The sequence below is a fragment of the Exophiala aquamarina genome (assembly GCF_000709125.1).
Source record: "Exophiala aquamarina CBS 119918 chromosome Unknown aczIA-supercont1.24, whole genome shotgun sequence".
In the NCBI taxonomy this organism is placed as follows: Eukaryota; Fungi; Ascomycota; class Eurotiomycetes; order Chaetothyriales; family Herpotrichiellaceae; genus Exophiala; species Exophiala aquamarina.
Genome location: NW_013550564.1, coordinates 184,604 through 199,260, shown reverse-complemented (window position 1 = coordinate 199,260; position 14,657 = coordinate 184,604). Strand labels below are relative to the sequence as shown.

At 51.9% G+C, this 14,657-nt stretch overlaps 4 protein-coding genes across 4 annotated transcripts; all 4 read right to left on the bottom strand.

Moving 5' to 3' along the window:
* Positions 1-1,218: 1,218 nt before the first annotated feature.
* Positions 1,219-2,976, bottom strand: A1O9_12562 (myo-inositol-1-phosphate synthase; the record flags this gene model as incomplete). The annotated part of the gene is made up of 3 exons (XM_013398549.1): positions 1,219-1,353; positions 1,418-2,180; positions 2,249-2,976. The coding sequence occupies 3 exons, from the start codon at positions 2,974-2,976 to the stop codon at positions 1,219-1,221; spliced, it is 1,626 nt and encodes a 541-aa protein (XP_013254003.1).
* Positions 2,977-6,413: 3,437 nt separating this feature from the next.
* A1O9_12561 (uncharacterized protein) lies at positions 6,414-8,045 on the bottom strand (the record flags this gene model as incomplete). Its single annotated transcript, XM_013398548.1, has 1 exon — positions 6,414-8,045. One exon carries the CDS (start codon positions 8,043-8,045, stop codon positions 6,414-6,416), a length of 1,632 nt encoding a protein of 543 aa, XP_013254002.1.
* Positions 8,046-11,426: 3,381 nt separating this feature from the next.
* Positions 11,427-12,503, bottom strand: A1O9_12560 (glutathione S-transferase; the record flags this gene model as incomplete). The annotated part of the gene is made up of 1 exon (XM_013398547.1): positions 11,427-12,503. The coding sequence occupies one exon, from the start codon at positions 12,501-12,503 to the stop codon at positions 11,427-11,429; it is 1,077 nt and encodes a 358-aa protein (XP_013254001.1).
* Positions 12,504-13,030: 527 nt separating this feature from the next.
* Positions 13,031-14,257, bottom strand: A1O9_12559 (uncharacterized protein; the record flags this gene model as incomplete). The annotated part of the gene is made up of 1 exon (XM_013398546.1): positions 13,031-14,257. One exon carries the CDS (start codon positions 14,255-14,257, stop codon positions 13,031-13,033), a length of 1,227 nt encoding a protein of 408 aa, XP_013254000.1.
* Positions 14,258-14,657: the final 400 nt, after the last annotated feature.

Genomic DNA, 14,657 nt, shown 5'->3' with positions numbered 1-14,657 from the left:
GGGTGTGACCGAGACAAGTAGTATGGCGTTGCTTCTGTTCCTGTTCTCATCATTGGCGAGCTAGTCTAGTGTCGTGAAATTCTGCCTTTCGCCATCGAGTATGAATTTCCAAGAATCCGTGTTGGGCCTGATTTTTACCCAGCCGTTGGACTGGTCAGGAAAAACGATTGCGAACCAGCGTGTTGACGGAGCTTTCTGAAGATTTGAAGGTCTTGGCAACGCGAGAGTCCCATATCGCCGAGGGGTACCTGCTGACGCTGTTGTTCCAACGCCATGACTTTACAGTTGAGCGAAAATCCGTATGTTGCGTCGTTGAAAAAGATATAGACCTATCGATTGATGAGTAAATCTCGTTTGCCGGTTCCTGCTCCGGACATCTTACGGTAACTTCATCAGTCTCATCCCTCAAAACCATTGTGTAACCTCGTAGGGCTCCAAATTGTCTAATGAGCACTGGGTGGACCTGCTGGATATTGACGAGAACTCCAGTGAAGGCGGCTCGAACAGGGTCTGTCGAGTCAGGCAACTCGGATATTTTATCTCTCTTGTACGATTTCAGGTGCGGGAGGATTGCGTCTGGAGATTCTTCGTTGGAGAGGCCTGAGCTCGCAGGAGATGCCGTTGAATGAAGGTCCGTCATTGTAGAGCAAGATGACAAGGTATATAAGTTTCGAGAGCAAGTTCAAATAGAATAAGATGCACATCAAAATCACATTGAAGAAGTTATCCGGGCAGTGGCGGAGACTGCAGATTGTGTGCGAGTGCTTCGTGGGACGCCATGCCAGCAGGAAAGAGCGAGCAAGACCAAAAGGGAAAAATCATATGGAAGCCAACGAGAAAGAGCGACAAAGAGAAACACCCGAGGCAGGCAAGCACCACAGAAGAAAAGTAATATCCCTGGTGTTAGGTTGAGGCTATACTAAGTATCTGATAATGAGCGACGAGTAGTTGGTGGCGCATGACTAAAGACAGGGGCAAAAATCGAGGGACAACAGTCTGTGCAATCTAGGAGGATTAGGTAGGGGACGTTGTTGATGTGTCCAGCTCGGGATTCCACCAGGAACAAACAACAAGAAACCAATTCGCTGTTCGCAAGCAAGGGAAAAGCAGTCTAGCCACCCCATCGCAAAGTCGCAATGGATTCACAAGATTCTGCTAGACTTTGCCAATTGCTCGCAATCAAAAAGGTTTGGTGGATGGAGAAGGGAGAGGGAATGCCTAGAACAACTTGTGTTCAAGTGTCATGTCGGACTCGGGCTGGAGACCGATGCAGGCGCGGAAGATGTTAGTAAGAGCACCACGCTGCTTGGCAAGGGCGTTGACGACCGGGGTTCCGGGGGGAACGAGGGGAGCCTAAGATGTATGTTAATGTTGGATTCACGGAAATAGGTCAGGGGTAAACAGGAGTCAACCATACCTTGAGCATGTAACTCAGAATGCTGAGAACGCTGTGGAAACCCTTGTAGTCGCCAGCCTCCTCTGACTTCCACTGGATTCGAGTCATCATCTCAGCCACAAGGACGAGATCAATGATGAGGGGTGAGGCCAGCAGGGAGTCCTCGCAAACGTTGAAGATGCTGATTGTCTGATGACCACCCATGAAGATTTCAGCGTAGTATTCATCCAACGCACGCTTGTTGTCGCCGACAGCAGGCATGTACTTGATGACGACAGTATGGTCTGGATGCTCATCCTTGGCGTACAAGACGCTGTTTGCTGCAACCATGTCATCGACCACGTTGGACTTGGAGATTTCCTTGGAGCGGAATTGCTTTTGGGAACTCAAGTTCTTTCCGTCGTTGTTGCCGAGATGGTTGTAGCTTGCAATGGAAGTCAATTTGATACCAGCATTGATGAGGAAGTCAACCAGGGCAGACTTCATCTTGGTCTGTCCAGACTTGAAATCATCACCACCAATAAAGGTGTTGTGCTGCTCCGCAAGTTGAATTGCACCTGGAACAAAGGTATTCTGGGGTGAACCGTTGATGAAGGGAGCGTTTTCCAGAGTACAGGCAACGGAGAAGACGGTGGAAGGAGAAACCTCTTCATGGCCTTGCTTGATGGCCTGGATCAAGTTCTCGGCAGTATCGTTGACACCGGGGATGATATCTGCATAACGCTCAGTGTTGGCAGTCCAGAGAACGATGATTTTATCCAGGTTGTTCTGAGATTTGAAGGTTCTGACAGGAAAGTTAGCATTGCTCCGCATGCCAGCGATGACGCGACAATTGGAGAAAGTCTGGCATACCTGATGTCGGTTCTGATCTGCTCGACATGATCCCAGCTTGCTTTGCTACCAGGGATGACATTATCAGCTCGATCTTCTTGGTTGGCGGCGATGAAATCGGGATAGTAGATACTCGGGAGTGGTTTCATGAGAGCCATCTCCTTGTAGACCATAGCTTTCAAAGTGGGTTCGAGGACTTGAGCACGATCCATGGAAGCAGCAATGTTCAGGCTGCTGATATCCCAACCACCAACGACCAGATCGTTAGGATGAACCATGGGCAAGATATCGTGAAAGGGGATGTTGATCTCGTCCCCGGTTTGTTCCTCTGTACCAAGCTTGATGGTTGAACCCATAATGACGGATCCGTAGTAGTTTGCAGCACGTGGACCTTCTCGAGTATCCCAGGTGAGATTACGACGATTGGCGATGATTCCAGCAGTGACGGTGGAACCATTGTTTCCACCCCATCCTACCAACATGACACCGGTTTTGGGAACCTTACGGTCGACCTTGAAGTCATAAGTGGTTTCCTTGGGGGAAGCCACGAATTTACCGTCCTCGGCCTTGGTGACAGCGGTGGTTCGGTAAACGTATTTGGTGTTGATGTGGTCGTCCGTGTAAGTGACATTGGGAGAATTGACGGTCAAAAGATCCTTGACCGAAGCTGGTTGAGCTGGGGACGAAGTTGATTCCTGAGCGCTGTACCCGTTCACGGAGCCGACGCCTACTTCCGCATGAGGAGCCATCTTGAGTTGAAAGATTGGACCGAAGATTAGACTCGAGATTGAGTTTGGAGCGAAAGAAGTAGTAGTAAGGCGAATTTATCCTGTCTTGGGACAATCCGTTGCTCCTCCAGGAGGGGAAGAGCAGCGGCTTCCGTTGAACGGGTGGTGCGACCTGAAAGAATGGATATGTCAGAAGACAAGACATTTTGCACGGATGTATGGATAGTCATGTGTCGGCGCGAAAGAGAGACAGAGAGAGGGAAAAGTTGTTGAGAGAATTTCCAAGACGACCGGTGGCATGAAGTGGGAAGAAAGGCGATTGAATGAGGTGAGATGTTGGAGTTGATTGAAGAGTGTGGTTGGATGGGCGGCTGCAGCAAAAACAACAATTCGGATAACGACTTGGACGGTGACTTGAACTGATGCCAGGGACCAACATGATGGATGCTGGGTCTTGGATGTCTTGAATGCTCATGCAGGTACCGAGAGGATCAACAGGGGAAAGGAGACCAGAATAGGACCAGGGGGTGCGGGAGGGACAAAGACCATGGTGGGCAAAACAGCCGGGTCAAGTGTTGATGGACTTACGAGGGCAATAGGTTCGAAAACGTCTTGGCGGTTGAACGGATCACTCGGAAGCGATCCTACGGGATTTTGGAAGAGAGGTTTGGTAAAGACCACAGCCGGGCTATGATCTGAACTGAATGGCGAGCAGAGTCTTGAGATCTGGATGAGGTGAGTAGAAGGGAGGACGGGGGATGGGACACGTCTTTGTAGGAAGGAGGCGGTGGTGGCAGCCTACTTCTGTTGGTGCTAGCGAGTAGTGAGGATCCATTCTTCTGTAGGCCGAAGGGTTTTCTGTAGTCCGGAGAGGGTGGGTGCGCGGGAGCGTGGGAGCGTGAAGGCGAGGGAGGGCGTGAGGGCGTGAGGGCGTGCGAGCGGGCGTTGTGTGTGTGCGTTGTGCCATTATTGTGGGTTGCCCAAGGCCATCAGAACCGACACCCGGGCGATGTGACTAATGAGAAAGGCTTTTCCAGTCTTCTAGTGTCGCCGGGTTGACCGCCATTCATCGCACATGCATATGAAATGTACACCACCGAGTAGTCGTGAGCACCGCGAGAACCCGACACGATAATGGATATTGGATCATGGATCATGAATTGCGAGTAATATCCGTCGAGATAAGGCCGGCGGGGTCTTTGTTGGCAATGATATCGATCTCTGGAGGTCTGGTGCCCGGGTCACTTGAGGTTAGTCCGTCGCGTCTCAACGTTGCCCCTCCCTTCGCGTGTCGGTGAGGAAGGTACCCCGCCATCGAGATGTCCACGGGAAGGTACAGCTGGGGACGGACAGCACAGGGAGTGATACAGTAGCAACCAGTAATGGGTAATAAGTAATACAGCATACAGAATACAGCATACAGCATACAGCAAGCACTAGGTAGGACAGTCAGGACTTCAGTCAGTAATACAGTAACCGCAGTACGCAGTCCAACACTCGACTTGGATCCCTCGCGTCTTCAACTTCATATCCCTCATGTGCCCATTCTGCACGCTGCACTTGTCCATCAACTACATGTACCTTAGCTTACAGTAGGTATCTATCTCTCCAGCTACTTCATGCAATGCACAAGGGACTGGTGTCAGGCCCCCTCGGTCGTAGTGTGCATTGTACATGGTGCATTATTCTCACCTATCTACACCAGATTTCATATCCCTTCCCTCATGTGTCCCTTCTAATGCTCTTCCTGTTCCTGTTCCTCTGCTCGTCCTCACTCTCCTTCACCTCGCCTTCGACTTCAACGGCCATTTCCACTTCCATGCTTACTCGGTAGACCAATAATGAGTCGACGCCTCCCCCTCCTCCAGCGGTTATTTGATGTTTCAACCCAACCTACTCACTTCGTGCTTATGATATTATCCGTCCACTTCCGAAGAAAGCCCACATATCCGCCGAAGCTTGATTGGGGACAGGGACGTGGTTCTCGGGCCAATCCCCAATCTTTTTTCTTTCGCATTCTTTCGTTTAATTTCCAGGAAGCCACTGCATTGGCCAAACAAAATCGACTGTGTACATCCAGATCCTTGATCACGCGATGAACATGCAGCCCATCTTTCAACTTGCTCCTGCAAGAGCCATGCAAGGCAGTCCGCCCTCTCGACCTCGTGCCGTGTACGTAGGAGTAGTCCCACAAACGCTAGGTCCTCCTCCTCGCAACTGGCCGTGAACTGGTAGCCTCTTGATTTGGTGCAGCGATGTTACGAGTGGAACCCCTACTTTTCCCTCGAGACCGTGGGGGTGTCTTTTTCTGGTTGCCTCTTGTCGGAGATCTGGCCTCATCCCTCGCCATGAGCATCGATACAACAACGACATCCCAAGTCGCACCGCGCCGCACCGAGCAAACAAACTCAACACAGCCCACCTGGCTGTGAGGCGCCCTCCGCATCTTGATTCTATGTTGCAAGGACGGGGAGGCTCCTCGTGATTCGACCAAGGGAGTTATCTCCCGAGGCTTGATGTCTGCCACCACTCGTCGTTTTAGGACCCTCCTTGAATGCTTGTCAGAGACTCGTATGCACGCACGCCCGCCCGCATCGCACTTGTCCTGTCCTGCGCTGCGTCCTGCCATGTCATGCAAGCAGGGATAATGGCAGCGTTCGCGGCCCAGCCAGCACATCAATTAACGCCGGTCTCGGGCTGGGCTGGTGATGCCAGAGGTCTGGTATTCATCGGTGGACCCACGGAGCAGAGAGAAAAGAGTGTCAGAAGCATTCGAGACGACCCAGGGAAGCTGAGTGCTGCTATTGTTTTGCATAGCAGGCAAGTGGCGTAATGCATACATGCACATAGTCGGAAGGCGTAGTCCATCCATTCCCAACCGGGCTGTCAGATCAGATCAGATCAGATCATGTCATATCAAAATGCCAACTACGTATCTATCCATGTCATGTGCCGATGGATGCAAACAAAATCCAAGGGAGACATACTCGTAAATATTCACGGGTTGAACTAGTATATACATTAACTGTATCTGTTGGTTTGGTCTTCCTCCACCAGTCGTTCGCTCGAAGCTCACAGAGCTGGCTCCCACTTCCAATCTGGAATAAATTTCCCCGTCGGCTAGTCGCAACGTTCCAGGTCGCTGATATGCCAGGTGGACGTGTCCCCTTAACTCCATCCGCTGTCTGCCTTGTCATATGTCCTCGCCTGATCATCGCTCAGAAAAATGCATCTCAAAACAAAAAAAAGAAGGGCATGGTCCAAAGAGAGGCGCGAGAGGGATCAACTCAGCCCGGCCAAGAATCGAACGTTTCCATCTAGGAAACTGTATGTCATTGTAGATGTAGAGTGATGGAACACTCCCGTGTTGCCCCAAACTCCAAACCAAACCAAATCCCCATCACCCTCGAATGAATCGCCAATTCATCTTTGTACTACTGAGTGATCGTCAAATTAGGTCAGGTCGTGTTCATTAGTCTAGTGATTCTTCTCTCAGGGAAATTGCGGCCCTTGATCAGTCCTGGATCTCCGCTGCTGATGTACTCTCGAATCAAGGGACTGCGGCGAGTAGGCGCGTTGTCGTGCGGTTTGGGCAGCGTTGCTAGCCGGAACGCGTCCCTCTCACAGTACACCTTTCCTGAGAGTTCAAAGTAGTCGTGGTCGAGCCTCACCTTGCACGTCGTACATTTGAGACATTCCGGGTGGTGTTTTTCCTTTCCGCGGCCCGCCACATTGTGTGTCTCCATGTACAGGCCTTCAATACCTTTGCCGCATGTTGCACACAGAGAGTTCTCCAATTCGTGGTAATGATGTGCGCAGTACGGATGGTCCGAGTGCACGTAAAACTCTGCCGTCGGAAACGCTGATTTGCACGTCCAGCACACAAAACATTCCTTGTGGTACCTTCCACTCAACCGACCATCGGCGCTCGACACGGATTTTTGTGTTGCGTGAATGATGTCGGAGCATCCGCGACAGATCCCCTTGTTAGGTGCTGTACCTTTGCTTTTACTTCTGCTTCCCGAAGCCGATGTCGGCTCAGGTTCAGAGACATTGAAAAGAGACTCATGCTTATCGCTGGTCGGTGTAACAGAGGAAGTGGGAACGTCATTCTGAACACTTTCGGTATCTTCAATGAATGAAGACCGCCCCTTTCTTACAGGTTCAGCTTCCAGAGACGGCGTTGACGCCGATTCTGGTGCTAGTCCTGATACAGGTCCTGCAGGCAGCCTCGGCCTCAAAGGCGCTGGAAAATCCGCCTCGGTGGGTTTGAGCAAGCTTGAGTAGGATGCCTCGAAGGAGCTGTTGACAGGAGCATCGGCATGAGGCGAACTCGAACGAGAACTTGAAGAATGTTCGGAAAACCCGACTGATCCATACGAAGATGCAGAGTCAATCGACGCTCTTCGTACTTCAGCCGGCTCTAGAGCTCTCTCTTCAGCCACTGTCTCGACAATGACTGGCAGCGGTGTTGGATCAACTACGGCTGGCGAAATAGCTGGCGGTGGGCTAGGTGCAACTTCTTCGACAGCCTCGATCATAACCACTGGCGTCGCCAGAGAACCGGGGGCGTGTGTGTTGAGCGTCTCCAGCGATTCTTCGTGCCCTGAAAGCTGTCTGAGTGCCTCTTCAATACTTGATGCTGGTTCAGGTGATCTCAAGGGAGAAGGAACTGTTGTCGGGGAAGGCTCCGCGGTGACGAGGGAGCTCTCGCTGTTCGTGCTCAGGGCTGGACGTTCGGCATTTTGGTTCCCATAATCCTCCGGTTCATCACTTAGTGCCTGTCGCACAACCTCCCGACGTGAAGTGGCTGACTGTGATCGACGCCTACCGAATAATCTTCCCAAGCTCTTGGAAAAGACTCCAGCAGAAGGTGGAGGTTGTGGGAGGGCAGGGCTATTGTTTTGCGATAGAGGTGATGCCTGGCGGTCGCTGTTAATGGGTGGAGGCCTCTTGGACTTGTATGAAGGTTCTACGCTGCTCGAGGCTGGTCCACTAGGCCGATTCATATTTTGTCCTGAGATCGGAATCTGTGTTGAAGGTCCACGTTGAGTGTCGCCGAAATCAAATGCGTTCAAGTTTGGATCCATGCTCGTACTTCGCGAGGAGTCTGGTTCGGTATTCGTTCTAGAAAGAGGTGCAGAAAACGGCATGGAAGCACTGGCGTCATGTGTGTCTACTGACCTACTCAAGGTCTGGGATTGTGAGAGGTCAGTTGGTTCGGCAGCCTCATCATTGCTTGGCCTGGTGCTTTCCCCATTCGTGCTGATAGATTCGTTCCGATGGCTAGAAGCAGTAGATGGACGAGAGAACTTATCTCCATACGGTCTCTCTGGCTGAGGGTGTGAAAAGTGGTCTGAGGTCGTAGCTCTTACTAATGGAGGTGGCTTAGGTTGTCGGGTTTGTCTTGATGTGTCCCGTGATCGAGACCGCTTTGAATCACTATGTTGAGTAACTGCTCTTTCCCGTCTCCTCGATGTGCTTTTCGATGTAGCGGACTTGTTCGCTGTGGGGAAGGGTGGAAATGCGCAGTCGAGGTTTGTAAGTTCAGGAGACGGGGGACGACGTGGACCAGGCAAGGAGGCCTTTCGGAAGTTGTTAAATGGTGACCTTGAGCCAGACGATGTACTCAGAGGGGAAACCATGGAGTTGTGGCCACTGCTAGCCGGTGTAAGCTCTCCGGGATAGACTGGTGGACGAACTAAACTCGGTCAGCAACGGGCATCTCAACGGAGGGAGGCACGAAACGAACATGCAGCAGCAGCGTCGATCTTTGGTAATAGCGGGCGTTGCGGTTTGATGCTTTTCAGACTGTTAGACGAGTCCGTTCGGGGCAGCGGTGAAGGGATTGCACTGGAGGTGCTTGTCGGAGAGAATGCTGTGTTAGAGGAAGGAAGTGAACACTGATGGGCGGCTACAGCATCCAATCCGATATCGTCACCGCATTGGGAGCATTTGATGACAGGCCTGAAACTGGCGCTCCTCGTAGGCAAATCCATCGCATCCATCCTCTGCCGTAAATCCTTCGATGTTCGTATTCCCTTCTGCGCCTCCAACGGTCTTCTTCGAGATCATGTATCGTAGGCTGTTCGTGTCGGTGCCGATTTACTGAGAGGGTATCGAAGCGGGCTGTAGGGGGTTCCTGTATGCTGTGCTGTAATTCTTCGGTTCAATCAATGAGCCTCACCGAGGGCATTGCTCCGATATAGGTGTGTTAATCGATTGATTGCGCAGATTAGGTCAGGTGGTAAGCATGACAGGGATAGGGAATGCTTGGAAACAAAGACGAGATGAGCATCAGCCTGAGCAATGAGCATGAACACGAGCATGGCAATGCCATGGCTCCTCGAAATGCAGAATGCACAGGACTTGGTAGCCGCCGGACATAATGTTGCAAGACGCTGTGCATGAAAGGCCTGTTGGGTTGGAGAGCAGCATTGTTTGGCCGGGGTAGGAGATGAGGCTTTCGTTGGCTTCGAGACTAATGCGTTCCCACTTGACCAGGATACCTGAACTGGACCTGACGGGGACCAAAACGTCGATCAAAATCTTTGTCAAGCTCATTTTAGCTTCGATATTGACAAGGATCATTCAATGGAGTCAAGCCAGTAAGACGGACGAAATTGAACTGGATGATAAGGAAGCACGAGCAAAAAAGCGGAAAACATGGCCTCGCAACAGCCATGCTGTTCCAAGTGTCATTCCACCTGTTTGAAAGGCTTGCTTTGTCAAAAGGCTCGTAGGCATTGAGAACAAAACAACGGGCCACCCATGATCAATGGCACGCAATCTCATGCCCTGTCGATGGGAGGTGCTCGCTTGGGAGACAGGAGTTTGGTGAGGTTCAAACTTCGGTGGAAACAAACGCTGGGATTCTCGATTCTCCACTGCCAACGCGTCGTCATCTGAGAAGAACCACCTGCCTAGGCTAGTTGTAGATTAGGTTGAAGCGACCTGAAGCCACCTTGACAGGGGGTACATGGCGTTTTGATAGAAAAGGAGGCTGAGCCAAAGCTTTTGCTCCCGCGGTCTAGACTTGTTCTGGTGGAGATGGCGACGGAAGGCCATGCATTGGCCTCAACACTGGACAAGGTAACTCACCGACACCTTGACTCTTGGGTGGTAGTGAGTCGGTCGACCGACGGGATGGTCCACTCAGCGAAAACATTACTGCTCCAGAAGCATTCTGTGGATTCATGTTGCACGACAATGCAGTGGAGCAAAGGCCCTGATTCAAAGACATCGGGACTTGGGGGAAGTGAGCCGCGGATCCAAGTACGAGTAGAAGATTGGCACGTACTCATACGGGCGACGTATTGGAATTAAAAGACGTGCCATTCATACATGTGATCGGGGCAGTGTGTCACTGGCACCATCAACATCAGTTTGTACCATACAAGTTTTGGCTGATACATACAGTAGATGTATTGCGTTGCGTTGGATGGCATGCGATAAGGCTTGGTATCAGTCCAGGTGAACGAGCGGTGGCTGGCAGGAGGCGGGGACAATTAGATAGAGGCCGAGCCTAGCTAAGCAGCAAGGTGATCCGGCGGCTCCAAGGCCCTAAAACATGCCTATCACCGCCTAAGACTATGACCCATCCACCCATCCACCCATCCACCCATGGCCACCACTAATTTATGCCTGGAACCCCCAAGCCTGGCCTCAACCACCGCTGTTTAGACCCCCTGAAAACCACGCACACCCACCTGCTAAACTGCTAAGCCAAGTTGATCCCTACGAGTGTGTAGGTCTCTGATTTGCTCCAGGCACAAATTCGCTCGAAAGCCTTGGAAGACTTCGACAGCCTACTTTGTTCATTTTAGTGGCTCGCCTTGAAGCAGCTTCATTTCCTGGGCCCAGTGGGCGCCAGCGACGATAACGATGCCGCCTTCCATCCATTCCATCATTGTTATTGCCAGGCAGACCTCAGCCGTTTCAGCAGAGATTACTCGATAGCAACCATCAGATGAGAGGACAGTATGGAATTATCGGCAGGCTCCGTTCGAGCAGGCGACTGCACACTGCTCTCGCGTTGGGTAAGAGAGCAAGGTACCGCTGTGTGTCAGACTTGTTGTCGATGGGGAGGATGGATGTGAGGACAACCAACTTCCCACACTGCCGATCTGTTGCACATCACTACTCCTACGAGTCTAGAAACTTCTCCAGAGCCAGATCCAAATCGGCCACTCTGCAGGTCACTAGTATTGCGCGCAAGAGCCTGGCCTTGAGTCTGGACAATCATCCCAAGTTGAGCGGGGTAATCGTTTCATCCTGGTGGTGCTTGGTATTTGTACGAGTAGCGAATCGGGAGGATGCTGTTGCTCGAGCCACAACCTCCGACTACTGCATACATACTGTACTCCTACGACTCCATAGAGAGGTTACCTCGTCCCTACAATCTCCCAGCTCAGACTTGAATGAACTTAGCATATCCATAGAGCCTGCATGAAGGGCTTGTCTCGCAAACTTCATCCGGGTATCTTAGCCTCCAACTCCAGCACCTCAGGCATATCGACACCACCGATCCTGACCAGCTTCAAATCGCTCTCCCACCCTCGCTCAACATCCGGCCACGGGCCCCTGGGCGTGATGGCCTTGGGATTGATATCCCCATGGCTCTTGGTATAGTTCTCCTTGATATGCTTGAAATCCGTCGTCTCCTTGAACCCCTTCACATTCCAGAACAAATTCTTCAACCAGTTGTTCAACTGCGGATAGTCGTGCCGGATCGTGCCCAGATTGCACTTGAAATGCTGCACGTAGACTGTGTCAAACCGCACCACGGTCGTGTACGCCCGGACGTCCAGCTCCGTCAGGTCCTGGCCTAGGATATACGGCCCGCCGTTGGCCGCGACCATCTTCTCCAGTTTGTTCAGCGCCGCGAACACCGGCAGCACATTCTCATCGTACGCATCCTGTGTGTCCGCGAACCCGGCCTTGTACACCCCGGCGTTTAGGTCACGCTGCATCCAGGCGCCGACCTCGTCGATCTGGGGCCGCAGGTGTTCCGGATAGAGCGTGAAGCGGGCAACCTCGGCGGGTAGGAGGGCATCGAACGCCGTGGAAAGGTCGCGCAGGAGTTCCAGACTCTCGTTGTTGACGATCGTGCCCGTCTGTCGGTCCCACAGCACGGGCACCGAATACCGGCCCTTGTACTCCTTGTCAGCGCGGAAATACACTTCGTGGAGGTACTCGCTGCCGAACACGTGGTCGACCGTTGCTGCGGGATACTCGTTGTCGTCGTGGGGGAACCGCCAGCCTGGCCATCCTCGCTCGTCGCCTTTCGGGTATGGCTTGACCACACTGGTGTCAATGATTTCCGTCAGGCCTTTGAGATGCCGCACGATAAGGACCCGGTGCGCGAATGGGCAGAACAGGCCTACGTAAAGGTGATACCGGGCACGTTCGGGCTTGAACGAACCCGAGAGCGTGATCTTGCCATGCCAGGAGTCGGCAGTGCCCGCGAGGTGCTCAGCGACGGTGCTTGGTCGGGGCCTTGACTGTTCGTCCTGAGCACTGGCTTGATCACCCGACGTGGTTGCCATCGTGCTGGGATTTGATAAATGGCTAGATCTTGAGGTCCCGGTATCAGTCGTTGTAGAGCTTGTGCAGCCTGTGCTCGTTTTAGCTATATCGCTATTGGTAATCCTCACGTGATTCAACTGCTGATGGAGTCCCTGCAGTCTGTGCATTGTAGATGGCTTGTGTTCACGTTTGTCTGAAGTTCCTCTTTACTTTTCTGCCTACCTAAGGTGTTACCATATAGTCCATGAGTGTCTATCGAAGACATGCGGAACCGCAGTTCGTTTGGATTCGTTAACTAAACTTACTGAAAGGGGGGGCGGAAATTCCGCTCCGATGACGTCAATGTTTGCCTGAGTTATGTTTTATCGCGGCCCACACCAGGGTGAAAGACCTTGAACCGACGCATGAGTACAGCCTTGAAATGCTCATTCTTGCTAGGCTACTGATAATAACAGCTTGACCAATATAGATGCATAGTGGAATACTGTACTGTACAATGACTTTTTGTTGATTAGGTCATGAGGCTTGTCACTTTCGCTCAAAATGCTCAGCTCTTCGCGTCTTTCTCGACCTTGTTCTTCAGCTTCTGACCCTCCTCAACTTTCTGCGCGAGCACCTTCTTTACATCCTCAATGGCACTCTTCAATAGTCTCTCCGCCTCTTCTCCGTGCTTTTGGCTTAGCTCCTGTAGCTGCTGGAGTTTCGGACCTAGCTCTTGGCCACCTGGGATCATCTTCAGAAACTGTTCAATACCGCTGCCTGCTTGGCCGGATACCTCGTCAGTCTGTTCCTTGACAAATTTCTGAATGTCGTCGGTATTGCCTGATTTCGCCGCCTCTTGCAGCTTTTGCCATAGTTGGCCCAGGTCACCTTGCAATAACTTGTCTTTGTTTTCCTCGACAAGCTTCTTCAGTTCAGGCTGCTTGTCCAAAAGAGGTTTGGCTTGTTCAATCCCTTTCTGCCATGCCTGATCGCCATACTTCTTCAACTCCTGGGTCTTTTCTTGTATCAAATCCTGAATCTTTTTCAATGTTCCAGCGCTGAAGCCACCCTTGAGAATGTCTTGAGCCTGCTTCCATGTGTCATCAACCTGCTTCTTGGCTTCAGGTCCATACTCATCACCCATGCGCTTCAGCTGTTCGAATTTGCCTCCAACATTTTCCTTAAGCTGAGGATGGTTGTTGAGGATATCCTGAGCAGCGTCACCGGCGAGTGAGCCGATACGCTTGAGGCAGTCCTGTAGGATATCCCAGGCATCACTAGCAGCCTCAACACTGAATCCCTTCTGCGTGGTGGCCTTGAGGTTCTTGTATGTTTCATTGATAACCTTGTCCACTTCGTCACCGTGCTTCTCGTGTACCTTGTCCAGATCATCAAACGCTTTGTCAACGTAGATCGAAGCGCCAGGTATCATCCTTGTGTAGCCGGTAATCGTTTCTCGAAGCCATTTTATTGCTTCGCTTGGCTCTGGTGCGGCGGCTGTGGTTTTCTTGAAAGCAGAGTCGGCGTATGATTTAGCCTGGTGGACACTGTTGACCACGGACTTAGCTCCCGAGAAAGAATACCACAAGTAACCCCCTAGGAAGGCGACAAGACCGCCGGCTACGCCACCTAGCAGAGCATGGCTTGCGCCACCAGAGGCCTCACTGCCGGACTGCGCCGGGCCTGTGGATTGGAGGCGAAAGTTTCTTGGTTGACGGGCTCGAATGGGCACCGGTCGAGCTCTCAATGCTCGGGTTGAGCGTGCAGCTGCTCTGGGAGTAGTGGCAAGCATGACTCAGCGAGACTTGCACAGAGGTAGTGGCAAGGGAGAGTAAGCTGTCTCAATCAACAACAATGAACGGGCTAACGAGTGAGCTTAGAAGGGATGGAGGGAAAGGAAACACAGAAAAAGACAGGAGAGAAGTTACTGGAGAGACAACGGGGACCAAGCAGCTAAGCAGAAAGCACGCTCCATATCAAAATATCGCTGGACAAGCACTCGAAGCAACAATGACGCATTTGGTTCCTGAGAGCTGAGACCCAGCAGGCAACTCACCCTCTTTATTGGCTGCGGGACAGAATGAACTTCCAGAGCTTTGAAAGTTCAAACGTCATTGTGGCACGGTGGCACATACTGTGGGTGAATTCGGTCTAAAGATATACCCTCGACTTGGGAAAGCTGGCGGCAACCT